At 46.0% G+C, this 26,930-nt stretch overlaps 1 protein-coding gene across 2 annotated transcripts in view; it reads left to right on the forward strand.

Moving 5' to 3' along the window:
* Positions 1 to 26,930, forward strand: part of LOC149984770 (mdm2-binding protein-like) — a 63,277-nt gene that overhangs the window by 24,142 nt on the left and 12,205 nt on the right. For both annotated transcript variants that reach the window (XM_090186180.1, XM_090186185.1), the window contains exons 13-18: positions 2,959 to 3,072; positions 5,388 to 5,585; positions 7,214 to 7,304; positions 7,464 to 7,631; positions 12,261 to 12,356; positions 25,306 to 25,569. In XM_090186180.1, coding sequence (XP_090042306.1) covers positions 2,959 to 3,072; positions 5,388 to 5,585; positions 7,214 to 7,304; positions 7,464 to 7,631; positions 12,261 to 12,356; positions 25,306 to 25,569 — 931 coding nt within the window. The remainder of the gene's footprint in view (positions 1 to 2,958; positions 3,073 to 5,387; positions 5,586 to 7,213; positions 7,305 to 7,463; positions 7,632 to 12,260; positions 12,357 to 25,305; positions 25,570 to 26,930) is intronic.

A 26,930-nucleotide genomic window follows, 5' to 3' on the forward strand; every position in this document is an offset into this window, starting at 1 on the left:
TTAATGCAGTGTGCTTGTATTAAACTCCCCTGTCTCCTTAATGCAGTGTGCTTGTATTAAACTCCCCTGTCTCCTTAATGCAGTGTGTTTGTATTAAACTCCCCTTGTCTCCTTAATGCAGTGTGCTTGTATTAAACTCCCCTGTCTCCTTAATGCAGTGTGTTTGTATTAAACTCCCCTGTCTCCTTAATGCAGTGTGCTTGTATTAAACTCCCCTGTCTCCTTAATGCAGTGTGCTTGTATTAAACTCCCCTGTCTCCTTAATGCAGTGTGCTTGTATTAAACTCCCCTGTCTCCTTAATGCAGTGTGCTTGTATTAAACTCCCCTTGTCTCCTTAATGCAGTGTGCTTGTATTAAACTCCCTTGTCTCCTTAATGCAGTGTGCTTGTATTAAACTCCCTTGTCTCCTTAATGCAGTGTGCTTGTATTAAACTCCCCTGTCTCCTTAATGCAGTGTACTTGTATTAAACTCCCTTGTCTCCTTAATGCAGTGTGCTTGTATTAAACTCCCTTGTCTCCTTAATGCAGTGTACTTGTATTAAACTCCCCTGTCTCCTTAATGCAGTGTGCTTGTATTAAACTCCCCTTGTCTCCTTAATGCAGTGTGCTTGTATTAAACTCCCCTGTCTCCTTAATGCAGTGTGCTTGTATTAAACTCCCCTGTCTCCTTAATGCAGTGTGCTTGTATTAAACTCCCCTGTCTCCTTAATGCAGTGTGCTTGTATTCAACTCCCCTTGTCTCCTTAATGCAGTGTGCTTGTATTAAACTCCCCTGTCTCCTTAATGCAGTGTGCTTGTATTAATCTCCCTGTCTCCTTAATGCAGTGTGCTTGTATTAAACTCCCCTGTCTCCTTAATGCAGTGTGCTTGTATTAAACTCCTCTGTCTCCTTAATGCAGTGTGCTTGTATTAAACTCCCCTGTCTCCTTAATGCAGTGTGCTTGTACTAAACTCCCCTGTCCCCTTAATGCAGTGTGCTTGTATTAAACTCCCCTGTCTCCTTAATGCAGTGTGCTTGTATTAAACTCCCCTTGTCTCCTTAATGCAGTGTGCTTGTATTAAACTCCCTTGTCTCCTTAATGCAGTGTGCTTGTATTAAACTCCCTTGTCTCCTTAATGCAGTGTGCTTGTATTAAACTCCCCTGTCTCCTTAATGCAGTGTACTTGTATTAAACTCCCTTGTCTCCTAAATGCAGTGTGCTTGTATTAAACTCCCTTGTCTCCTAAATGCAGTGTGCTTGTATTAAACTCCCTTGTCTCCTTAATGCAGTGTGCTTGTATTAAACTCCCCTTGTCTCCTTAATGCAGTGTGCTTGTATTAAACTCCCCTGTCTCCTTAATGCAGTGTGCTTGTATTCAACTCCCCTTGTCTCCTTAATGCAGTGTGGTTGTATTAAACTCCCCTTGTCTCCTTAATGCAGTGTGCTTGTATTAAACTCCCCTGTCTCCTTAATGCAGTGTGCTTGTATTAAACTCCCCTGTCTCCTTAATGCAGTGTGCTTGTATTAAACTCCCCTGGCTCCTTAATGCAGTGTGCTTGTATTCAACTCCCCTTGTCTCCTTAATGCAGTGTGCTTGTATTAAACTCCCCTGTCTCCTTAATGCAGTGTGCTTGTATTAATCTCCCTGTCTCCTTAATGCAGTGTGCTTGTATTAAACTCCCCTTGTCTCCTTAATGCAGTGTGCTTGTATTAAACTCCCTTGTCTCCTTAATGCAGTGTGCTTGTATTAAACTCCCTTGTCTCCTTAATGCAGTGTGCTTGTATTAAACTCCCCTGTCTCCTTAATGCAGTGTACTTGTATTAAACTCCCTTGTCTCCTTAATGCAGTGTGCTTGTATTAAACTCCCTTGTCTCCTTAATGCAGTGTACTTGTATTAAACTCCCCTGTCTCCTTAATGCAGTGTGCTTGTATTAAACTCCCCTTGTCTCCTTAATGCAGTGTGCTTGTATTAAACTCCCCTGTCTCCTTAATGCAGTGTGCTTGTATTCAACTCCCCTTGTCTCCTTAATGCAGTGTGCTTGTATTAAACTCCCCTGTCTCCTTAATGCAGTGTGCTTGTATTAATCTCCCTGTCTCCTTAATGCAGTGTGCTTGTATTCAACTCCCCTGTCTCCTTAATGCAGTGTGCTTGTATTAAACTCCCCTGTCTCCTTAATGCAGTGTGCTTGTATTAAACTCCCCTTGTCTCCTTAATGCAGTGTGCTTGTATTAAACTCCCCTGTCTCCTTAATGCAGTGTGCTTGTATTAATCTCCCCTGTCTCCTTAATGCAGTGTGCTTGTATTAATCTCCCCTGTCTCCTTAATGCAGTGTGCTTGTATTAAACTCCCCTGTCTCCTTAATGCAGTGTGCTTGTATTAAACTCCCCTTGTCTCCTTAATGCAGTGTGCTTGTATTAAACTCCCCTTGTCTCCTTAATGCAGTGTGCTTGTATTAAACTCCCCTGTCTCCTTTGATAGCGTGTGTGTTGTCCCATTCATATGAACTTCATTTGAACTCATAAGCCACGTTACCAGGTTATTGAACATCCTAAAAATAACTCCCACGTCCGAGTTATGTTGTTTCAGGTGTGAATAATCTGATTACTTCAGGGGGGAAAAAGAGAGAAACCTGAACACTGCTCTTACTAATGTCACTTATTTCATTCAACCTTATTAAACTCTACCCAAAACCTGTTGATTTAGAAGGTCCTGTGTAGATTGTATTTTCAACCAGCTTCTATCAGGAAATATCACAGTTCACACGTCACACTTTTTTACAGTGTTACTTTCATCAGCTGTTGTACAATATCATACAAAACACAGGAATAACAGAATTTTGACTGCAGTGGGCCTTTAATAAAAATAAGTGATTACTAGCGAGAGCAGTGTGCGGGTTTCTCTTTTCTCCGACGTTATTGAGAAGGGTTCAGCCAATTGATTGATAAAGCAGAGTCCACTTGGTCTCTTCTCCCAGGTTCCACCACTACAGACTGGCTGCGCTCCCTGCCCTGTCTCCATGGAGACCAACTGCTACAGAGGGAGAGGAAGTTGGCCGAGGTGCAGACTCTGGTCCTAAAGGAGTGCCTGAGTAAGTACAACATCATATTTTATTCATCCTTTATTTATTTAGCCAGGTAAGTCTCGTTGAGATAAAAAAATTAATAAAAAAAAAGATTTTTCAAGCGGAATCATGTCTAACGCAGAATATATATTAAAATGTCTGTACTCGGCACACTCTTTCCATTTGCAGTGAGCCTTATTGCCACCAAATAGATCCTAGTTAATGTATTTTTTTATTGCAGTTTATTTAATCAGCTATTTTATTGAAAACATTCTATTTGACAAAAAGAAGCATATCTAGCATAGTTTAATAAAGCAAGTCAGTCTGTGTAGCAGCCAGACAGGTAGGTGGTTCCTCCAGTATTAAAGTCAGTCTGTGTAGCAGCCAGACAGGTAGGTGGTTCCTCCAGTATTAAAGTCAGTCTGTGTAGCAGCCAGACAGGTAGGTGGTTCCTCCAGTATTAAAGTCAGTCTGTGTAGCAGCCAGACAGGTAGGTGGTTCCTCCAGTATTAAAGTCAGTCTGTGTAGCAGCCAGACAGGTAGGTGGTTCCTCCAGTATTAAAGTCAGTCTGTGTAGCAGCCAGACAGGTAGGTGGTTCCTCCAGTATTAAAGTCAGTCTGTGTAGCAGCCAGACAGGTAGGTGGTTCCTCCAGTATTAAAGTCAGTCTGTGTAGCAGCCAGACAGGTAGGTGGTTCCTCCAGTATTAAAGTCAGTCTGTGTAGCAGCCAGACAGGTAGGTGGTTCCTCCAGTATTAAAGTCAGTCTGTATCGTAGCCAGACAGGTAGGTAGTTCCTCCAGTATTAAAGTCAGTCTGTATCGCAGCCAGACAGGTTGGTGGTTCCTCCAGTATTGAAGTCAGTCTGTATCGCAGCCAGACAGGTAGGTGGTTCCTCCAGTATTAAAGTCAGTCTGTATCGCAGCCAGACAGGTAGGTGGTTCCTCCAGTATTAAAGTCTGTGTAGCAGCCAGACAGGTAGGTGGTTCCTCCAGTATTAAAGTCAGTCTGTATCGCAGCCAGACAGGTAGGTGGTTCCTCCAGTATTAAAGTCAGTCTGTGTAGCAGCCAGACAGGTAGGTGGTTCCTCCAGTATTAAAGTCAGTCTGTATCGTAGCCAGACAGGTAGGTGGTTTCTCCAGTATTAAAGTCAGTCTGTGTAGCAGCCAGACAGGTAGGTGGTTCCTCCAGTATTAAAGTCAGTCTGTGTAGCAGCCAGACAGGTAGGTGGTTCCTCCAGTATTAAAGTCAGTCTGTGTAGCAGCCAGACAGGTAGGTGATTCCTCCAGTATTAAAGTCAGTCTGTATCGCAGCCAGACAGGTAGGTGGTTCCTCCAGTATTAAAGTCAGTCTGTGTAGCAGCCAGACAGGTAGGTGGTTCCTCCAGTATTAAAGTCAGTCTGTATCGTAGCCAGACAGGTAGGTGGTTCCTCCAGTATTAAAGTCTGTGTAGCAGCCAGACAGGTAGGTGGTTCCTCCAGTATTAAAGTCAGTCTGTATCGTAGCCAGACAGGTAGGTGGTTCCTCCAGTATTAAAGTCAGTCTGTGTAGCAGCCAGACAGGTAGGTGGTTCCTCCAGTATTAAAGTCAGTCTGTGTAGCAGCCAGACAGGTAGGTGGTTCCTCCAGTATTAAAGTCAGTCTGTATCGTAGCCAGACAGGTAGGTGGTTCCTCCAGTATTAAAGTCAGTCTGTATCGCAGCCAGACAGGTAGGTGGTTCCTCCAGTATTAAAGTCAGTCTGTGTAGCAGCCAGACAGGTAGGTGGTTCCTCCAGTATTAAAGTCAGTCTGTGTAGCAGCCAGACAGGTAGGTGGTTCCTCCAGTATTAAAGTCAGTCTGTATCGCAGCCAGACAGGTAGGTGGTTCCTCCAATATTAAAGTCAGTCTGTGTAGCAGCCAGACAGGTAGGTGGTTCCTCCAGTATTAAAGTCAGTCTGTATCGCAGCCAGACAGGTATGTGGTTCCTCCAGTATTAAAGTCACTCTGTATCGTAGCCAGACAGGTAGGTGGTTCCTCCAGTATTAAAGTCAGTCTGTATCACAGCCAGACAGGTAGGTGGTTCCTCCAGTATTAAAGCCAGTCTGTATCGCAGCCAGACAGGTAGGTGGTTCCTCCAGTATTAAAGTCACTCTGTATCGTAGCCAGACAGGTAGGTGGTTCCTCCAGTATTAAAGTCAGTCTGTATCGTAGCCAGACAGGTAGGTGGTTCCTCCAGTATTCAACATCCAATAACATGAAGCAGCCTCACGCTACAGAAACCTGAGTCTCCAGCCCTTATGGGCCATCCTTGCTCGGACAAGGCTACGTACTGACTACTTACTCTCGTTATTCCATATTGAATAGGACGTAGAGAAGAGGCAGAGAAGCCAGCTTCAATACCAGTCAATGACCTGAAGATCTTGCTCAGCCTGGCCAGAGAACAGTACCTCAAGATGCATGACTCTACCCTGCCTAAAGCCTCTACCTTGCCTAAAGACTCCAGTCTGCTCCGAGTTGAGCCCTGTGGAGCAGAGGAGGTGAACCTCACTACGAAGACTACAGGTATTCTGTTGTTCCAGTCCCTCCTTACTCCCCGTAACACAGCTCAGTAATATTTACAGTGCATTCAGAAAGTATTCAGACCCCTTGACTTTTTTCACATTTTGTTACGTTACAACCTTATTCTAAAATGGATTAAATAGTTCCCCCCCCTTCATCAATCTACACACAATACCCCATAATGACAAAGCAAACACTGGTTTTTAGAAATGTTTGCTAATTTATCAAAAATAAAATGGAAATATCACATTTACGTAAGTATTCAGACCCTTAACTCAGTACTTTGTTGAAGCACCTTTGACAGCGATTACAGCCTCGAGTCTTCTTGGGTGTGACGCTACAAGCTTGGCACACCTGTATTTGGGGAGTTTCTCACATTTTTCTCTGCAGATCGTCTCAAGCTCTGTCAGGTTGGATGGGGAGCGTCGCTGCACAGCTATTTTCAGGTCTCTCCAGAGATGTTAGATCAGGTTCAAGTCCGGGCTCTGGCTGGGCCATTCAAGGAAACTCTGAGACTTGTCCCGAAGCCACTCCTGCATTGTCTTGGCTGTTTGCTTAGGGTCATTGTCCTGTTGGAAGGTGAACCTTCGCCCCAGTCTGAGGTCCTGAGCGCTCTGGAGCAGATTTTCATCAAGAATCTCTCAGTACTTTGCTCTCTTCATCTTTCCCTCGATCCTAACTAGTCTCCCAGTCCCTGTCTCTGAAAAACATCCCCACAGCATGATGCTGCCACCACCATGCTTCACCATAGGGATGGTGACAGGTTTCCTCCAGACGTGAGATTTTGCATTCAGGCCAAAGAGTTCAATCTCGTTTTTATCAGACCAGTGAATCTTGTTTCTCATCGTTTGAGAGTCCTTTAGGTGCCTTTTGGCCACACTATTATAAACGCTTGATTGGGGGAGTGCTGCGGAGATGGTTGTCCTTATGAAAGATTCTCCCATCTCCACAGAGAAACTCTGGAGCTCTGTCAAAGTGGCCATTGGGTTCTTGGTCACCTCCCTGACCAAGGCCCTTGCTCATTTTGGCTGGGTGGCCAGCTCTAGGAAGAGTCTTGGTTGTTCCGAACTTCTTCCATTTAAGAATGATGGAGGACATGGTGTTCTTGGGGGCCTTCAATGCTCCAGAAATGTTTTGGTACCTTTCGGAGCTCTACAGACAATTCCTTTGACCTCATGGCTTGGTTTTTGCTCTGACATGCACTGTCAACTGTAGGACCTTTATATAGACAGCTGTGTGCCTTTCCAAATTATGTCCAATAAATTGAATTTACCACAGGTGGACTCCAATCAAGTTGTAGAAACGTCTCAAGGATGATCAATGGAAACAGGATACACCTGAACTCAATTTCGAAGTCTCATAGCAAAGGGTCTGAATAGTTAGGTAAATCGGTTACTTCTGTTTTTTATTTTTATACATTTGGCACAAAAAAAATCTTTACTTGTTTTCGCTTTGTCATTATTGGGTATTGATTAAAAATCAAAATACATTTTAGAATAAGGCTGTAACGTAACAAAATATGGAAATAGTCAAGGGGTCTGAACACACTGTATTTGCCATCTCTAAAACGGACTCCTTCTAGAAACCTTGACTGATAAAACAAAAATGACTCTTTCCCCATTCCAATGTAGAGTTCATTAAACACTCCCAACATGCTGATTGGCCAGAGAGAAGTGTTTTGCAGAACTATGAGAACCTCCAGAGGACTCGTCAGAAGCTGAGGTAAACTCGAATAATGCTCTTCACATCGGTACACACATCTCTCTTCCGTCAACAATAAGCAAGCAAGGTGGCTTATGGGAATAGAGAGACCGACGGTATCTTTGGTTCCTCAGACGTGACTAATTTAACCATCTCATCTTTGGTCTCCTCCCTTCACAGGTTTGGTCTGCTGTCTGGCAGCTCATCTGACTGTCTGCTGGGGCCTAAAGACGTCCAGGGCCAGAGAACCACCTCAGCCTTGCTGGATGCCAAAGAGCTGCTTAGACACTTCACACCAGACGGCCTGCCCACCGGAGAACTGCAGCCTCTATTAGTCCAGAGACTAGGGTAACTCTGTTAGTCTGGAGACTAGGGTAACTCTGTTAGTCTGGAGACGTCTGGAGACTAGGGTAACTCTATTAGTCTGGAGACTAGGGTAACTCTATTAGTCCGGAGACTAGGGTAACTCTATTAGTCCGGAGACTAGAGTAACTCTGTTAGTCCGAAGACTAGGGTAACTCTGTTAGTCTGGAGACTAGGGTAACTCTGTTAGTCTGGAGACTAGGGTAACTCTGTTAGTCTGGAGACGTCTGGAGACTAGGGTAACTCTGTTAGTCCGGAGACTAGGGTAACTCTGTTAGTCTGGAGACTAGGGTAACTCTGTTAGTCTGGAGACTAGGGTAACTCTGTTAGTCTGGAGACTAGGGTAACTCTGTTAGTCTGGAGACTAGGGTAACTCTGTTAGTCTGGAGACTAGGGTAACTCTGTTAGTCTGGAGACTAGGGTAACTCTGTTAGTCTGGAGACTAGGGTACCTCTGTTAGTCTGGAGACTAGGGTACCTCTGTTAGTCTGGAGACTAGGGTAACTCTGTTAATCTGGAGACTAGGGTAACTCTGTTAGTCTGGAGACTAGGGTAACTCTGTTAGTCTGGAGACTAGGGTAACTCTGTTAGTCTGGAGACTAGGGTAACTCTGTTAGTCTGGAGACTAGGGTAACTCTGTTAGTCTGGAGACGTCTGGAGACTAGGGTAACTCTATTAGTCCGGAGACTAGGGTAACTCTATTAGTCCGGAGACTAGAGTAACTCTGTTAGTCCGAAGACTAGGGTAACTCTGTTAGTCTGGAGACTAGGGTAACTCTGTTAGTCTGGAGACTAGGGTAACTCTGTTAGTCTGGAGACTAGGGTAACTCTGTTAGTCTGGAGACGTCTGGAGACTAGGGTAACTCTGTTAGTCTGGAGACTAGGGTAACTCTGTTAGTCTGGAGACTAGGGTAACTCTGTTAGTCTGGAGACTAGGGTAACTCTGTTAGTCTGGAGACTAGGGTAACTCTGTTAGTCTGGAGACTAGGGTACCTCTGTTAGTCTGGAGACTAGGGTACCTCTGTTAGTCTGGAGACTAGGGTAACTCTGTTAGTCTGGAGACTAGGGTAACTCTGTTAGTCTGGAGACTAGGGTAACTCTGTTAGTCTGGAGACTAGGGTAACTCTGTTAGTCTGGAGACTAGGGTAACTCTGTTAGTCTGGAGACTAGGGTAACTCTGTTAGTCTGGAGACTAGGGTAACTCTGTTAGTCCGGAGACTATGGAACCTCTGTTAGTCTGGAGACTAGGGTAACTCTGTTAGTCCAGAGACTAGAGTAACTCTGTTAGTCTGGAGACTAGAGTAACTCTAGAGAGTTGTTCAATTCAGATACTGTTCAGTTCAGATACTGTTCAGATACTGTTCAGTTCAGATACTGTTCAATTCAGATACTGTTCAGTTCAGATACTTTAGGGAGTTGTTCAAAGGCATTGTGGTTTGACTCATTCTTTCTCTACTACAGAAAGTTGTCTAACGTATTTAGATATACAACAGCCTCTCAGCCTCTCTGGTCAATTTATATGTGTCTGAGTGCTCCAAAGCAGTTAATACTAACCGGGAGGAAGAGCAGCTCCGTCTTGTCGAGGTTGAGCTTGAGGTGGTGAACCGACATCCAAGCTGAGACATCTGCCGGGCACGCAGAGATGGGTGTCAGGAGGAGGGAAGGAGAAAAGTAGCTGAGTGTCATCATCATAGCAGTGATAGGAGAGACCAGGATATGACGGAGCTGAGTGACTTGGTGTGTATAGAAAGTAGAGGGCCTAGAACCGAGCCCTGGGGGACACCAGTAGATGAGAGTACGCATCATATCGAAAGTAAACTTGGAGTCAGGCTGCATGGTTTACATGTTGTGTGGTCCTCCCACTACGACTTGGGTAAACCATGCAGTTTATTAAGCTACAGATGAAATAAATTATGATGATGAACTTCACAGGGGTGGTTAAAGTGCACGGTGATGACACGGATAGAACAGTGAGTCAAATATTTCACTGGATGGAGAAATCTGAAGCATCCGGTTGGCATTTCCGCTCACTACCGAATATGGTGATGAGAGGAAGCCCAGTGGCCGTCGGTGGGGAATATGGAGCAAGACGGATTTTGGCCGATTATTCTGCAAATTCTCCTCATCAATGAAACATTTGATCTCAATACAATTTTCTGTTCACAAAACTAGAATCTGTTATGAACAGAGTTGACTACGTTTAGTAGACTTTGCCCTTTGCCAAATATATATATTTGTTTGCGTTGTTTAGAAGAAGTGCAAGGGTGAATTGACTTATTGCATACGCCTACTTCACAAAGTAGGCGTTCCCTAACGGAAATATGCAAATACATGCTAGAACACACCAATGGGCTCTCGCTTAGCTCATCCTTGGCTCTGCCCACCTCCTTGCTTGTTCTGCCCACTGCGATTAATTTGCTCCCATTGGAAACGACAGGCTCTGGTCTATCTTCAGTTAGTTATACAAATCTTTGGTGATGAGCTTGATGCTCCTTTCCAATAAATATCTATGGTCTTGTTCTGGTGACGTGATGATCGACGCTTGACTGCTGATTTGAGAAATATAAATATTCTCGCTGTTATCCATAATGATCTCATCATGTCGACTAGTCTACCCACACAGCTGTTGGCTAGAGCGTACGTACATACTAAGACCAGAATAGGCACGTCTGCTGTTTAAAACAGTTTTTGTGACAGGAACTGATCAGTAGAGTTGAAAATACAATGGAAACACATTGAACTTTAGATTTTTATTCGATACATGAAAAGTTAAGAGAAAAATGACATTTTATGTGCACTACATCATCACGTACTGATGTTTATCCACAACAAGTCAGTTTGGTGGAAACATCACTGGTGGGAGAATGGGCATATTTTCTTAATGTGGATTTTAAAATATTCGCATGAAAATCTGGATGGAAACTCATCTGTCTGACACCCCCCCCCCCCCCCCCCCCCCCCCCCCCAATATGTCTGACCCCCCCTCAATCTGACTGACCCCGCCAATCTGTCTGACTAAAGTCTATGAAATTAAATTTCAGGCTTCTAATATGGATGTAGAAATGTGTTCTGGTGCTTCAGTGTGACTCTGGGCAAATCAGTTTTGTCACCGTCTGAATCTGGAATGCCCCCCCCCTCCTAAAAAAGGTGGCGTCAACATGTTGAATCATCTGTTTGTAACTTTCTCTTCCCCCGAGGAGAAACCACTCCATTCAGCAGACAACCATTCAGTTCGGATGTTTCAGACACCATGTAGCGACGATGATTTCATGTGGCTGTCTACCTCTGATATGCATTCGAATCAAGAGGTTTTCGCCTAATTGAATTCCTCTGATTTATAAAGAGCCTTTATCGGACAGTGCTCTTACAGAAGGCAGAGAAGAATATTAGTAATTAGTAATTTATGTTCATTAAAAGAAACTCAATTAAGAAGCGTTCTAGACATTCGAGCTGTCAGTTCATTAGGAAGTTGTTTTACACACTTCATCAGTTTGGGTGCAAGAGGACAGGAGAGTTTAGTTTCACTTCAGATCACTGCAGTACTGTGTGTTCTTCTCTGCAGTACTGTGTGTTCTTCTCTGCGGTACTGTGTGTTCTTCTCTGTAGTACTGTGTGTTCTTCGCTGCAGTACTGTGTGTTCTTCGCTGCAGTACTGTGTGTTCTTCGCTACAGTACTGTGTGTTCTTCGCTACAGTACTGTGTGTTCTTCTCTGCAGTACTGTGTGTTCTTCTCTGCAGTACTGTGTGTTCTTCGCTGTAGTACTGTGTGTTCTTCGCTGCAGTACTGTGTGTTCTTCTCTGCAGTACTGTGTGTTCTTCGCTGTAGTACTGTGTGTTCTTCGCTGCAGTACTGTGTGTTCTTCTCTGCAGTACTGTGTGTTCTTCTCTGCAGTACTGTGTGTTCTTCTCTGCAGTACTGTGTGTTCTTCTCTGCAGTACTGTGTGTTCTTCTCTGCAGTACTGTGTGTTCTTCTCTGCAGAACTGTGTGTTCTTCACTGTAGTACTGTGTGTTCTTCTCTGCAGTACTGTGTGTTCTTTGCTGCAGTACTGTGTGTTCTTCTCTGCAGTACTGTGTGTTCTTCTCTGCAGTACTGTGTGTTCTTTGCTGCAGTACTGTGTGTTCTTCTCTGCAGTACTGTGTGTTCTTCTCTGCAGTACTGTGTGTTCTTCACTGCAGTACTGTGTGTTCTTCACTGCAGTACTGTGTGTTCTTCTCTGCAGAACTGTGTGTTCTTCTCTGCAGTACTGTGTGTTCTTCACGGCAGGACTGTGTGTTCTTCTCTGCAGAACTGTGTGTTCTTCTCTGCAGTACTGTGTGTTCTTCTCTGCAGTACTGTGTGTTCTTATCTGCAGTACTGTGTGTTCTTTGCTGCAGTACTGTGTGTTCTTCTCTGCAGTACTGTGTGTTCTTCACTGCAGTACTGTGTGTTCTTCACTGCAGTACTGTGTGTTCTTCACTGCAGTACTGTGTGTTCTTCTCTGCAGAACTGTGTGTTCTTCTCTGCAGTACTGTGTGTTCTTCTCTGCAGAACTGTGTGTTCTTCTCTGCAGTCTTGGATTTGAATAGAAAATGTTCACAGCTCCTGTACAATAATGTGTCTCTGTGTGTTTCCAGGGGAAATACATTCCAGATGTCTCCAGACTTGACCCCCAGGAAAGTGACCCAGATCCCCTTCAGCCAAGCAGCCAGCTCCCACTACCATGGACTAGAGTAGGTGTCTTTATACATACAGGACACTACCATGGACTATACATACAGAACACTACCATGGACTAGAGTAGGTGTCTTCATACATACAGGACACTACCATGGACTAGAGTAGGTGTCTTTATTCATACAGGACACTACCATGGACTATACATACAGAACACTACCATGGACTAGAGTAGGTGTCTTTATACATACAGGACACTACCATGGACTAGAGTAGGTGTCTTTATACATACAGAACACTACCATGGACTAGAGTAGGTGTCTTTATACATACAGGACACTACCATGGACTAGAGTAGGTGTCTTTATACATACAGGACACTACCATGGACTAGAGTAGGTGTCTTTATACATACAGGACACTACCATGGACTATACATACAGAACACTACCATGGACTAGAGTAGGTGTCTTTATACATACAGGACACTACCATGGACTAGAGTAGGTGTCTTTATACATACAAGACCCTACCACTACCATGGACTAGAGTAGGTGTCTTTATTCATACAGGACACTACCATTACCATGGACTAGAGTAGGTGTCTTTATACATACAGGACACTACCATGGACTAGAGTAGGTGTCTTTATACATACAGAACACTACCATGGACTAGAGTAGGTGTCTTTATACATACAGGAACCTACCATGGACTAGAGTAGGTGTCTTTATGCATACAGGACACTACCATGGACTAGAGTAGGTGTCTTTATACATACAGGACACTACCATGGACTATACATACAGAACACTACCATGGACTAGAGTAGGTGTCTTTATACATACAGGACACTACCATGGACTATACATACAGGACACTACCATGGACTAGAGTAGGTGTCTTTATACATACAGGACACTACCATGGACTAGAGTAGGTGTCTTTATACATACAGGACACTACCATGGACTATACATACAGAACACTACCATGGACTAGAGTAGGTGTCTTCATACATACAGGACACTACCATGGACTAGAGTAGGTGTCTTTATTCATACAGGACACTACCATGGACTATACATACAGGACACTACCATGGACTAGAGTAGGTGTCTTTATTCATACAGGACACTACCATGGACTATACATACAGGACACTACCATGGACTAGAGTAGGTGTCTTTATACATACAGGACACTACCATGGACTAGAGTAGGTGTCTTTATACATACAGGACACTACCATGGACTAGAGTAGGTGTCTTTATTCATACAGAACACTACCATGGACTAGAGTAGGTGTCTTTATACATACAGGACACTACCATGGACTAGAGTAGGTGTCTTTATACATACAGGACACTACCATGGACTAGAGTAGGTGTCTTCATACATACAAGACCCTACCACTACCATGGACTAGAGTAGGTGTCTTTATTCATACAGGACACTACCATTACCATGGACTAGAGTAGGTGTCTTTATACATACAGGACACTACCATGGACTAGAGTAGGTGTCTTCATACATACAAGACCCTACCACTACCATGGACTAGAGTAGGTGTCTTTATTCATACAGGACACTACCATTACCATGGACTAGAGTAGGTGTCTTTATACATACAGGACACTACCATGGACTAGAGTAGGTGTCTTTATACATACAAGACCCTACCACTACCATGGACTAGAGTAGGTGTCTTTATTCATACAAGACCCTACCACTACCATGGACTAGAGTAGGTGTCTTTATTCATACAGGACACTACCATGGACTATACATACAGGACACTACCATGGACTAGAGTAGGTGTCTTTATACATACAGAACACTACCATGGACTAGAGTAGGTGTCTTTATACATACAGGAACCTACCATGGACTAGAGTAGGTGTCTTTATGCATACAGGACACTACCATGGACTAGAGTAGGTGTCTTTATACATACAGGACACTACCATGGACTATACATACAGAACACTACCATGGACTAGAGTAGGTGTCTTTATACATACAGGACACTACCATGGACTATACATACAGGACACTACCATGGACTAGAGTAGGTGTCTTTATACATACAGGACACTACCATGGACTAGAGTAGGTGTCTTCATACATACAGGACACTACCATGGACTAGAGTAGGTGTCTTTATTCATACAGGACACTACCATGGACTATACATACAGGACACTACCATGGACTAGAGTAGGTGTCTTTATTCATACAGGACACTACCATGGACTATACATACAGGACACTACCATGGACTAGAGTAGGTGTCTTTATACATACAGGACACTACCATGGACTAGAGTAGGTGTCTTTATACATACAGGACACTACCATGGACTATACATACAGAACACTACCATGGACTAGAGTAGGTGTCTTTATATATACAGGACACTACCATGGACTAGAGTAGGTGTCTTTATTCATACAGAACACTACCATGGACTAGAGTAGGTGTCTTTATACATACAGGACACTACCATGGACTAGAGTAGGTGTCTTTATACATACAGGACACTACCATGGACTAGAGTAGGTGTCTTTATACATACAGGACACTACCATGGACTAGAGTAGGTGTCTTTATACATACAGGACACTACCATGGACTAGAGTAGGTGTCTTCATACATACAAGACCCTACCACTACCATGGACTAGAGTAGGTGTCTTTATTCATACAGGACACTACCATTACCATGGACTAGAGTAGGTGTCTTTATACATACAGGACACTACCATGGACTAGAGTAGGTGTCTTCATACATACAAGACCCTACCACTACCATGGACTAGAGTAGGTGTCTTTATTCATACAGGACACTACCATTACCATGGACTAGAGTAGGTGTCTTTATACATACAGGACACTACCATGGACTAGAGTAGGTGTCTTCATACATACAAGACCCTACCACTACCATGGACTAGAGTAGGTGTCTTTATTCATACAGGACACTACCATTACCATGGACTAGAGTAGGTGTCTTTATTCATACAGGACACTACCATTACCATGGACTAGAGTAGAGTTTATTCATACAGGACACTACCATGGACTATACATACAGAACACTACCATGGACTAGAGTAGGTGTCTTTATTCATACAGGACACTACCATGGACTAGAGTAGGTGTCTTTATACATACAGGACACTACCATGGACTATACATACAGAACACTACCATGGACTAGAGTAGGTGTCTTTATTCATACAGGACACTACCATGGACTAGAGTAGGTGTCTTTATACATACAGGACACTACCATGGACTAGAGTAGGTGTCTTTATACATACAGGACACTACCATGGACTATACATACAGAACACTACCATGGACTAGAGTAGGTGTCTTTATTCATACAGGACACTACCATGGACTAGAGTAGGTGTCTTTATTCATACAGGACACTACCATGGACTATACATACAGGACACTACCATGGACTATACATACAGAACACTACCATGGACTAGAGTAGGTGTCTTTATTCATACAGGACACTACCATGGACTAGAGTAGGTGTCTTTATACATACAGGACACTACCATGGACTATACATACAGAACACTACCATGGACTAGAGTAGGTGTCTTTATACATACAGGACACTACCATGGACTAGAGTAGGTGTCTTTATACATACAGGACACTACCATGGACTATACATACAGAACACTACCATGGACTAGAGTAGGTGTCTTCATACATACAGGACACTACCATGGACTAGAGTAGGTGTCTTTATACATACAGGACACTACCATGGACTAGAGTAGGTGTCTTTATACATACAGGACACTACCATGGACTATACATACAGAACACTACCATGGACTAGAGTAGGTGTCTTTATACATACAGGACACTACCATGGACTAGAGTAGGTGTCTTTATACATACAGAACACTACCATGGACTAGAGTAGGTGTCTTTATACATACAGGACACTACCATGGACTAGAGTAGGTGTCTTTATACATACAGGACACTACCATGGACTATACATACAGAACACTACCATGGACTAGAGTAGGTGTCTTTATACATACAGGACACTACCACTACCATAGGTTAATCTTTATTTTTTAATTTAACGTTTATTTAACTAGGCAAGTCAGTTAAGAACAAATTCTTATTTACAATGACGGCCTACCAGGGAACAGTGGGTTAACTGCCTTGTTCAGGGGCAGAGCGACAGATTTGTACCTTGTCAGCTCGGTGATTTCCATCCAGCAACCTTCCGGTTACTGATCCAACGCTCTAACCGCCGCCCTAATCGACACATGAACCTATCCACCTCTTAGGGTAGAGTACTGAGGGCCTGACGACATGAACCTATCCACCTCTTAGGGTAGAGTACTGAGGGCCTGACGACATGAACCTATCCACCTCTTAGGGTAGAGTACTGAGGGCCTGACGACTGGAACCTATCCACCTCTTAGGGTAGAGTGCTGAGGGCCTGACCACATGAACCTATCCACCTCTTAGGGTAGAGTACTGAGGGCCTGACGACTGGAACCTATCCACCTCTTAGGGTAGAGTGCTGAGGGCCTGACCACATGAACCTATCCACCTCTTAGGGTAGAGTACTGAGGGCCTGACGACTGGAACCTATCCACCTCTTAGGGTAGAGTGCTGAGGGCCTGACCACATGAACCTATCCACCTCTTAGGGTAGAGTACTGAGGGCCTGACGACTGGAACCTATCCACCTCTTAGGGTAGAGTACTGAGGGCCTGACCACATGAACCTATCCACCTCTTAGGGTAGAGTACTGAGGGCCTGACGACACGAACTAGTTCCAGGACATATACTTGTGTAGTGTAAAGAGACTGATCTAGAGTCAGCTCTCTCTTTAAGAGATGTCTCCCAAACTACCTCCTAAAGGTTGATTCCCCATCTGAGTGGTACAGTGTAAAGAGACTGATCTAGAGTCAGCTCTCTCTTTAAGAGGTTGATGCCCCATCTGAGTCCACACGGTCCTGCGAGAATTACCTTAATTACCTTAATACGAGCACAGCGTATTTTGCTCTGTTACACACATTTGAAAATGAAAGGCTTTTTAAAATATCCACACATTTGTGCATCATTGCATTAATCAAGTGTGCAACACTATGTGCAATATGTTTTAGATGAGAAAATCCTGTGTAGTTTGAATTGCGATCCTTATTTTGTTAGTCCGTATACTATGGTATTTACGGTACGCTAATAGCTGCACCAACACATGAAGCAGGAATGTGTCTTTGGACATACCACATCCACGGCTGGAGTTAACAGAAAAGTTACAAATCAAATATTTGAAGAGAGATTGATCTCACTAGACTTATTTTACTCGTGTAAATGACACCTAAGAGACTTTAACAAGTCGAGGCCTAGTTTTTCTCTCTCTCTTTATGCTAATTTAGTCCAGATCTTTCAGTCTTATGAATGTTGATGTTCCTTCTGGAACCCCTCCCCCCTGCTCTTTTATACTTTATCTACTACCAAGTACTGGCTTATTGACTGGCTCTTCTCCCTGGACCTCTGTGTTGAATCACTAATCTCTCTCTTCTCCCTGGTCCAGACCTGTCTCTGTGTTGAATCACTAAGCTCTCTCTCTTCTCCCTGGTTCAGACCTGTCTCTGTGTTGAATCACTTAAGCTCTCTCTTCTCCCTGGTCCAGACCTGTCTCTGTGTTGAATCACTAATCTCTCTCTCTTCTCCCTGGTCCAGACCTGTCTCTGTGTTGAATCACTAAGCTCTCTCTTCTCCCTGGTCCAGACCTGTCTCTGTGTTGAATCACTAATCTCTCTCTCTTCTCCCTGGTCCAGACCTGTCTCTGTGTTGAATCACTAATCTCTCTCTTCTCCCTGGTCCAGACCTGTCTCTGTGTTGAATCACTAAGCTCTCTCTCTTCTCCCTGGTCCAGACCTGTCTCTGTGTTGAATCACTAAGCTCTCTCTTCTCCCTGGTCCAGACCTGTCTCTGTGTTGAATCACTAAGGTCTCTCTTCTCCCTGGTCCAGACCTGTCTCTGTGTTGAATCACTAATCTCTCTCTTCTCCCTGGTCCAGACCTGTCTCTGTGTTGAATCACTAAGCTCTCTCTCTTCTCCCTGGTCCAGACCTGTCTCTGTGTTGAATCACTAAGCTCTCTCTTCTCCCTGGTCCAGACCTGTCTCTGTGTTGAATCACTAATCTCTCTCTTCTCCCTGGTCCAGACCTGTCTCTGTGTTGAATCACTAATCTCTCTCTTCTCCCTGGTCCAGACCTGTCTCTGTGTTGAATCACTAAGCTCTCTCTCTTCTCCCTGGTCCAGACCTGTCTCTGTGTTGAATCACTAAGCTCTCTCTTCTCCCTGGTCCAGACCTGTCTCTGTGTTGAATCACTAAGCTCTCTCTTCTCCCTGGTCCAGACCTGTCTCTGTGTTGAATCACTAAGCTCTCTCTTCTCCCTGGTCCTCTGTGTTGAATCACTAAGCTCTCTCTTCTCCCTGGTCCAGACCTGTCTCTGTGTTGAATCACTAAGCTCTCTCTTCTCCCTGGTCCAGACCTGTCTCTGTGTTGAATCACTAAGCTCTCTCTCTTCTCCCTGGTCCAGACCTGTCTCTGTGTTGAATCACTAATCTCTCTCTCTTCTCCCTGGTCCAGACCTGTCTCTGTGTTGAATCACTTAAGCTCTCTCTTCTCCCTGGTCCTCTGTGTTGAATCACTAAGCTCTCTCTCTTCTCCCTGGTCCAGACCTGTCTCTGTGTTGAATCACTAAGCTCTCTCTCTTCTCCCTGGTCCAGACCTGTCTCTGTGTTGAATCACTAAGCTCTCTCTTCTCCCTGGTCCAGACCTGTCTCTGTGTTGAATCACTAATCTCTCTCTCTTCTCCCTGGTCCAGACCTGTCTCTGTGTTGAATCACTAATCTCTCTCTTCTCCCTGGTCCAGACCTGTCTCTGTGTTGAATCACTAAGCTCTCTCTCTTCTCCCTGGTCCAGACCTGTCTCTGTGTTGAATCACTAAGCTCTCTCTTCTCCCTGGTCCAGACCTGTCTCTGTGTTGAATCACTAAGGTCTCTCTTCTCCCTGGTCCAGACCTGTCTCTGTGTTGAATCACTAATCTCTCTCTTCTCCCTGGTCCAGACCTGTCTCTGTGTTGAATCACTAAGCTCTCTCTCTTCTCCCTGGTCCAGACCTGTCTCTGTGTTGAATCACTAAGCTCTCTCTTCTCCCTGGTCCAGACCTGTCTCTGTGTTGAATCACTAAGCTCTCTCTTCTCCCTGGTCCAGACCTGTCTCTGTGTTGAATCACTAAGCTCTCTCTTCTCCCTGGTCCAGACCTGTCTCTGTGTTGAATCACTAAGCTCTCTCTTCTCCCTGGTCCAGACCTGTCTCTGTGTTGAATCACTAAGCTCTCTCTTCTCCCTGGTCCAGACCTGTCTCTGTGTTGAATCACTAAGCTCTCTCTTCTCCCTGGTCCAGACCTGTCTCTGTGTTGAATCACTAATCTCTCTCTTCTCCCTGGTCCAGACCTGTCTCTGTGTTGAATCACTAAGCTCTCTCTCTTCTCCCTGGTCCAGACCTGTCTCTGTGTTGAATCACTAAGCTCTCTCTTCTCCCTGGTCCAGACCTGTCTCTGTGTTGAATCACTAAGCTCTCTCTTCTCCCTGGTCCAGACCTGTCTCTGTGTTGAATCACTAAGCTCTCTCTTCTCCCTGGTCCAGACCTGTCTCTGTGTTGAATCACTAAGCTCTCTCTTCTCCCTGGTCCTCTGTGTTGAATCACTAAGCTCTCTCTTCTCCCTGGTCCAGACCTGTCTCTGTGTTGAATCACTAAGCTCTCTCTTCTCCCTGGTCCAGACCTGTCTCTGTGTTGAATCACTAAGCTCTCTCTCTTCTCCCTGGTCCAGACCTGTCTCTGTGTTGAATCACTAATCTCTCTCTCTTCTCCCTGGTCCAGACCTGTCTCTGTGTTGAATCACTTAAGCTCTCTCTTCTCCCTGGTCCTCTGTGTTGAATCACTAAGCTCTCTCTCTTCTCCCTGGTCCAGACCTGTCTCTGTGTTGAATCACTAAGCTCTCTCTCTTCTCCCTGGTCCAGACCTGTCTCTGTGTTGAATCACTAAGCTCTCTCTTCTCCCTGGTCCAGACCTGTCTCTGTGTTGAATCACTAAGCTCTCTCTCTTCTCCCTGGTCCAGACCTGTCTCTGTGTTGAATCACTAAGCTCTCTCTTCTCCCTGGTCCAGACCTGTCTCTGTGTTGAATCACTAAGCTCTCTCTTCTCCCTGGTCCAGACCTGTCTCTGTGTTGAATCACTAAGCTCTCTCTCTTCTCCCTGGTCCAGACCTGTCTCTGTGTTGAATCACTAAGCTCTCTCTTCTCCCTGGTCCAGACCTGTCTCTGTGTTGAATCACTAAGCTCTCTCTCTTCTCCCTGGTCCAGACCTGTCTCTGTGTTGAATCACTAAGCTCTCTCTCTTCTCCCTGGTCCAGACCTGTCTCTGTGTTGAATCACTAATCTCTCTCTTCTCCCTGGTCCAGACCTGTCTCTGTGTTGAATCACTAATCTCTCTCTTCTCCCTGGTCCAGACCTGTCTCTGTGTTGAATCACTAAGCTCTCTCTTCTCCCTGGTCCAGACCTGTCTCTGTGTTGAATCACTAAGCTCTCTCTCTTCTCCCTGGTCCAGACCTGTCTCTGTGTTGAATCACTAAGCTCTCTCTTCTCCCTGGTCCAGACCTGTCTCTGTGTTGAATCACTAAGCTCTCTCTCTTCTCCCTGGTCCAGACCTGTCTCTGTGTTGAATCACTAATCTCTCTCTTCTCCCTGGTCCAGACCTGTCTCTGTGTTGAATCACTAAGCTCTCTCTCTTCTCCCTGGTCCAGACCTGTCTCTGTGTTGAATCACTAAGCTCTCTCTTCTCCCTGGTTCAGACCTGTCTCTGTGTTGAATCACTAAGCTCTCTCTTCTCCCTGGTCCAGACCTGTCTCTGTGTTGAATCACTAAGCTCTCTCTTCTCCCTGGTCTAGACCTGTCTCTGTGTTGAATCACTAATCTCTCTCTTCTCCCTGGTCCAGACCTGTCTCTGTGTTGAATCACTAAGCTCTCTCTTCTCCCTGGTCCAGACCTGTCTCTGTGTTGAATCACTAAGCTCTCTCTTCTCCCTGGTTCAGACCTGTCTCTGTGTTGAATCACTAAGCTCTCTCTCTTCTCCCTGGTCCAGACCTGTCTCTGTGTTGAATCACTTAAGCTCTCTCTTCTCCCTGGTCCTCTGTGTTGAATCACTAAGCTCTCTCTTCTCCCTGGTCCAGACCTGTCTCTGTGTTGAATCACTAAGCTCTCTCTTCTCCCTGGTCCAGACCTGTCTCTGTGTTGAATCACTAAGCTCTCTCTCTTCTCCCTGGTCCAGACCTGTCTCTGTGTTGAATCACTAATCTCTCTCTCTTCTCCCTGGTCCAGACCTGTCTCTGTGTTGAATCACTAAGCTCTCTCTCTTCTCCCTGGTCCAGACCTGTCTCTGTGTTGAATCACTTAAGCTCTCTCTTCTCCCTGGTCTAGACCTGTCTCTGTGTTGAATCACTAAGCTCTCTCTTCTCCCTGGTCCTCTGTGTTGAATCACTAAGCTCTCTCTTCTCCCTGGTCCAGACCTGTCTCTGTGTTGAATCACTAATCTCTCTCTTCTCCCTGGTCTAGACCTGTCTCTGTGTTGAATCACTAAGGTCTCTCTTCTCCCTGGTCCAGACCTGTCTCTGTGTTGAATCACTAATCTCTCTCTTCTACCTGGTCCAGACCTGTCTCTGTGTTGAATCACTAAGCTCTCTCTCTTCTCCCTGGTCCAGACCTGTCTCTGTGTTGAATCACTAAGCTCTCTCTCTTCTCCCTGGTCCAGACCTGTCTCTGTGTTGAATCACTAAGCTCTCTCTTCTCCCTGGTCCAGACCTGTCTCTGTGTTGAATCACTAATCTCTCTCTCTTCTCCCTGGTCCAGACCTGTCTCTGTGTTGAATCACTAAGCTCTCTCTTCTCCCTGGTCCAGACCTGTCTCTGTGTTGAATCACTAAGCTCTCTCTCTTCTCCCTGGTCCAGACCTGTCTCTGTGTTGAATCACTAATCTCTCTCTTCTCCCTGGTCCAGACCTGTCTCTGTGTTGAATCACTAAGCTCTCTCTCTTCTCCCTGGTCCAGACCTGTCTCTGTGTTGAATCACTAATCTCTCTCTTCTCCCTGGTCCAGACCTGTCTCTGTGTTGAATCACTAAGGTCTCTCTTCTCCCTGGTCTAGACCTGTCTCTGTGTTGAATCACTAAGGTCTCTCTTCTCCCTGGTCCAGACCTGTCTCTGTGTTGAATCACTAAGCTCTCTCTCTTCTCCCTGGTCCAGACCTGTCTCTGTGTTGAATCACTAATCTCTCTCTTCTCCCTGGTCCAGACCTGTCTCTGTGTTGAATCACTAAGGTCTCTCTTCTCCCTGGTCTAGACCTGTCTCTGTGTTGAATCACTAAGGTCTCTCTTCTCCCTGGTCTAGACCTGTCTCTGTGTTGAATCACTAAGGTCTCTCTTCTCCCTGGTCTAGACCTGTCTCTGTGTTGAATCACTAAGGTCTCTCTTCTCCCTGGTCTAGACCTGTCTCTGTGTTGAATCACTAATCTCTCTCTTCTCCCTGGTCTAGACCTGTCTCTGTGTTGAATCACTAAGCTCTCTCTTCTCCCTGGTCCAGACCTGTCTCTGGTCACTGTCTGACCCCTCTGTCTCTGTGTCCTGGCTCACTGTCTGACCCCCTCTGTCTCTGTGTCCTGGCTCACTGTCTGACCTCTCTGTCTCTGTGTCCTGGCTCACTGTCTAACCCCTCTGTCTCTGTGTCCTGGCTCACTGTCTGACCCCCTCTGTCTCTGTGTCCTGGCTCACTGTCTGACCCCTCTGTCTCTGTGTCCTGGCTCACTGTCTAACCCCTCTGTCTCTGTGTCCTGGCTCACTGTCTGACCCCCTCTGTCTCTGTGTCCTGGCTCACTGTCTGACCCCTCTGTCTCTGTGTCATGGCTCACTGTCTGACCCCCTCTGTCTCTGTGTCCTGGCTCACTGTCTGACCCCCTCTGTCTCTGTGTCCTGGCTCACTGTCTGACCCCCTCTGTCTCTGTGTCCTGGCTCACTGTCTGACCCCTCTGTCTCTGTGTCCTGGCTCACTGTCTGACCCCCTCTGTCTCTGTGTCCTGGCTCACTGTCTGACCCCTCTGTCTCTGTGTCCTGGCTCACAGTCTGACCCCTCTGTCTCTGTGTCCTGGCTCACTGTCTGACCCCCTCTGTCTCTGTGTCCTGGCTCACTGTCTGACCCCTCTGTCTCTGTGTCCTGGCTCACTGTCTGACCCCTCTGTCTCTGTGTCCTGGCTCACAGTCTGACCCCTCTGTCTCTGTGTCCTGGCTCACTGTCTGATCCCTCTGTCTCTGTGTCCTGGCTCACTGTCTGACCCCTCTGTCTCTGTGTCCTGGCTCACTGTCTGACCCCTCTGTCTCTGTGTCCTGGCTCACTGTCTGATCCCTCTGTCTCTGTGTCCTGGCTCACTGTCTGACCCCCTCTGTATCTGTGTCCTGGCTCACTGTCTGACCCCCTCTGTATCTGTGTCCTGGCTCACTGTCTGACCCCCTCTGTCTCTGTGTCCTGGCTCACTGTCTGACCCCCTCTGTATCTGTGTCCTGGCTCACTGTCTGACCCCCTCTGTCTCTGTGTCCTGGCTCACTGTCTGACCCCCTCTGTATCTGTGTCCTGGCTCACTGTCTGACCCCCTCTGTATCTGTGTCCTGGCTCACTGTCTGACCCCCTCTGTATCTGTGTCCTGGCTCACTGTCTGACCCCCTCTGTCTCTGTGTCCTGGCTCACTGTCTGACCCCCTCTGTCTCTGTGTCCTGGCTCACTGTCTGACCCCCTCTGTCTCTGTGTCCTGGCTCACTGTCTGACCCCTCTGTATCTGTGTCCTGGCTCACTGTCTGACCCCTCTGTCTCTGTGTCCTGGCTCACTGTCTAACCCCTCTGTCTCTGTGTCCTGGCTCACTGTCTGACCCCCTCTGTCTCTGTGTCCTGGCTCACTGTCTGACCCCCTCTGTCTCTGTGTCCTGGCTCACTGTCTGACCCCCTCTGTCTCTGTGTCCTGGCTCACTGTCTGACCCCTCTGTCTCTGTGTCCTGGCTCACTGTCTGACCCCCTCTGTCTCTGTGTCCTGGCTCACTGTCTGACCCCTCTGTCTCTGTGTCCTGGCTCACTGTCTGACCCCTCTGTCTCTGTGTCCTGGCTCACAGTCTGACCCCTCTGTCTCTGTGTCCTGGCTCACAGTCTGACCCCTCTGTCTCTGTGTCCTGGCTCACTGTCTGATCCCTCTGTCTCTGTGTCCTGGCTCACTGTCTGACCCCTCTGTCTCTGTGTCCTGGCTCACTGTCTGACCCCTCTGTCTCTGTGTCCTGGCTCACTGTCTGATCCCTCTGTCTCTGTGTCCTGGCTCACTGTCTGACCCCCTCTGTATCTGTGTCCTGGCTCACTGTCTGACCCCCTCTGTATCTGTGTCCTGGCTCACTGTCTGACCCCCTCTGTCTCTGTGTCCTGGCTCACTGTCTGACCCCCTCTGTATCTGTGTCCTGGCTCACTGTCTGACCCCCTCTGTATCTGTGTCCTGGCTCACCGTCTGACCCCCTCTGTATCTGTGTCCTGGCTCACTGTCTGACCCCCTCTGTCTCTGTGTCCTGGCTCACTGTCTGACCCCCTCTGTATCTGTGTCCTGGCTCACTGTCTGACCCCCTCTGTCTCTGTGTCCTGGCTCACTGTCTGACCCCCTCTGTATCTGTGTCCTGGCTCACTGTCAGCTCTTCTTCTCTCTGGACAAGTTCTGACGACTCATGAGAGAGACCCATCTCGTTCTGATGCTAATTTAGTCTTGATCTCAGTTTTTATCTATGATTAACTACTACCCTATTGGCTATATATTTCGCCAGACTGGTCTATGTTTTGAATCACTAATTTCTTGACCCTACCCAGGTTCTGTCTGGACGAGCAGGGACACAAGGCCTTGGACCGGGACCAGGGCTTTGTCCGGCTGCAGTCTCGTCTGATTCGCTACGAGACCCAGACCACCTGCTCCAAGGAACCTTGTCCCGTCCCATTCGCCTTAAGCCCCGCCCCCTCGCCGGCCGTGCTGTCTGAACCAGGAAGTGTCCCGGACGGAGAGGCCCTCCTCAACTCTGACCTGCCCAGGATCAAGAGACGATCCTGGGATACAGACGCCACCCACCCCCATAAGAGGTTAGTGAGGTTTGTATGGTCCTCTGGAGCTCAGTTGGTAGAGCATGGCTCTTGCAACGCCAGAATCGGGGGGTTTAATTCCCGGAGCCACCTATACATAAAACAAATGTTTGCACGGTAAGTCGCTTTGGATAAAAGTGTCTGTTAAATGGCATATTAGAGGCATCATGTTCTATATAGGCGAAGGGTCCGTACATACATCCTGTGGTTTAGAGCAGGTGCTGGAGGTCAAAGGTTACGTACGTACAGCCTGTGGTTTAGAGCAAGTGCTAGAGGTCAAAGGTTACATACATACATCCTGTGGTTTAGAGCAGGTGCTAGAGGTCAAAGGTTACATACATACATCCTGTGGTTTAGAGCAGGTGCTAGAGGTCAAAGGTTACGTACATACATCCTGTAGTTTAGAGCAGGTGCTAGAGGTCAAAGGTTACGTACATACATCCTGTGGTTTAGAGCAAGTGCTAGAGGTCAAAGGTTACGTACGTACATCCTGTGGTTTAGAGCAAGTGCTAGAGGTCCAAGGTTACGTACATACATCCTGTGGTTTAGAGTAGGTGCTAGAGGTCAAAGACTATATTCAACAGAAGATGTTTTTGTAACAATAAACTTCGTAGGGGAATAGATTACAATGTGATAGTCTTCTACTGCTAGGTTGTATTGGCCACCCACTATCTCTACTCGTTACATTTCATCTTGGGATGTTTGCAAGTCTCAGTCTATTTGTTCATCAAATGCCAGATTTTACACACAGATATTTCACAGGATGAATAAAGGAGAAGCATTCGCTTGGCTTTTCCACTCACCACCAAATATGGTGATGAGAGGAAGCCCAGTGGCCGGCGGAGGGGAAAGATGGAGAGAGATGGATTTTAGCCGACGTTCTGTTTCATTTTTTTCATCGATGAAACATTTCATCTCGATACAGTTTTCTGCTCCCAAAACTAGAATCTGTTATGAACAGAGTGGACTACGTTTAGTAGACTTTACCCTTTGACAACGTTTTTAAAAATGACATTGTTTAGAAGGAGTGCAAAGGAGAATTTAGTTATTGCACACACGCACTTCACAAAGTAGACGTTCCCTAATGGAAATGTCTCTGTTCCCTTTGATCAGAAACAGCAGGGTTTCTCTGTTCTCTTTAATCAGAAACAACAGGATTTCTCTGTTCTCTTTGATCAGAAACAGCAGGGTTTCTCTGTTCTCTTTGATCAGAAACAGCAGGGTTTCTCTGTTCTCTTTGATCAGAAACAGCAGGGTTTCTCTGTTCTCTTTGACCAGAAACAACAGGATTTCTCTGTTCCCTTTGACCAGAAACAACAGGATTTCTCTGTTCTCTTTGACCAGAAACAGCAGGGTTTCTC

This window comes from Oncorhynchus mykiss, chromosome 2 (genome assembly GCF_057628025.1).
Source record: "Oncorhynchus mykiss isolate SJ-2025 chromosome 2, ASM5762802v1, whole genome shotgun sequence".
NCBI lineage: Eukaryota > Metazoa > Chordata > Actinopteri > Salmoniformes > Salmonidae > Oncorhynchus > Oncorhynchus mykiss.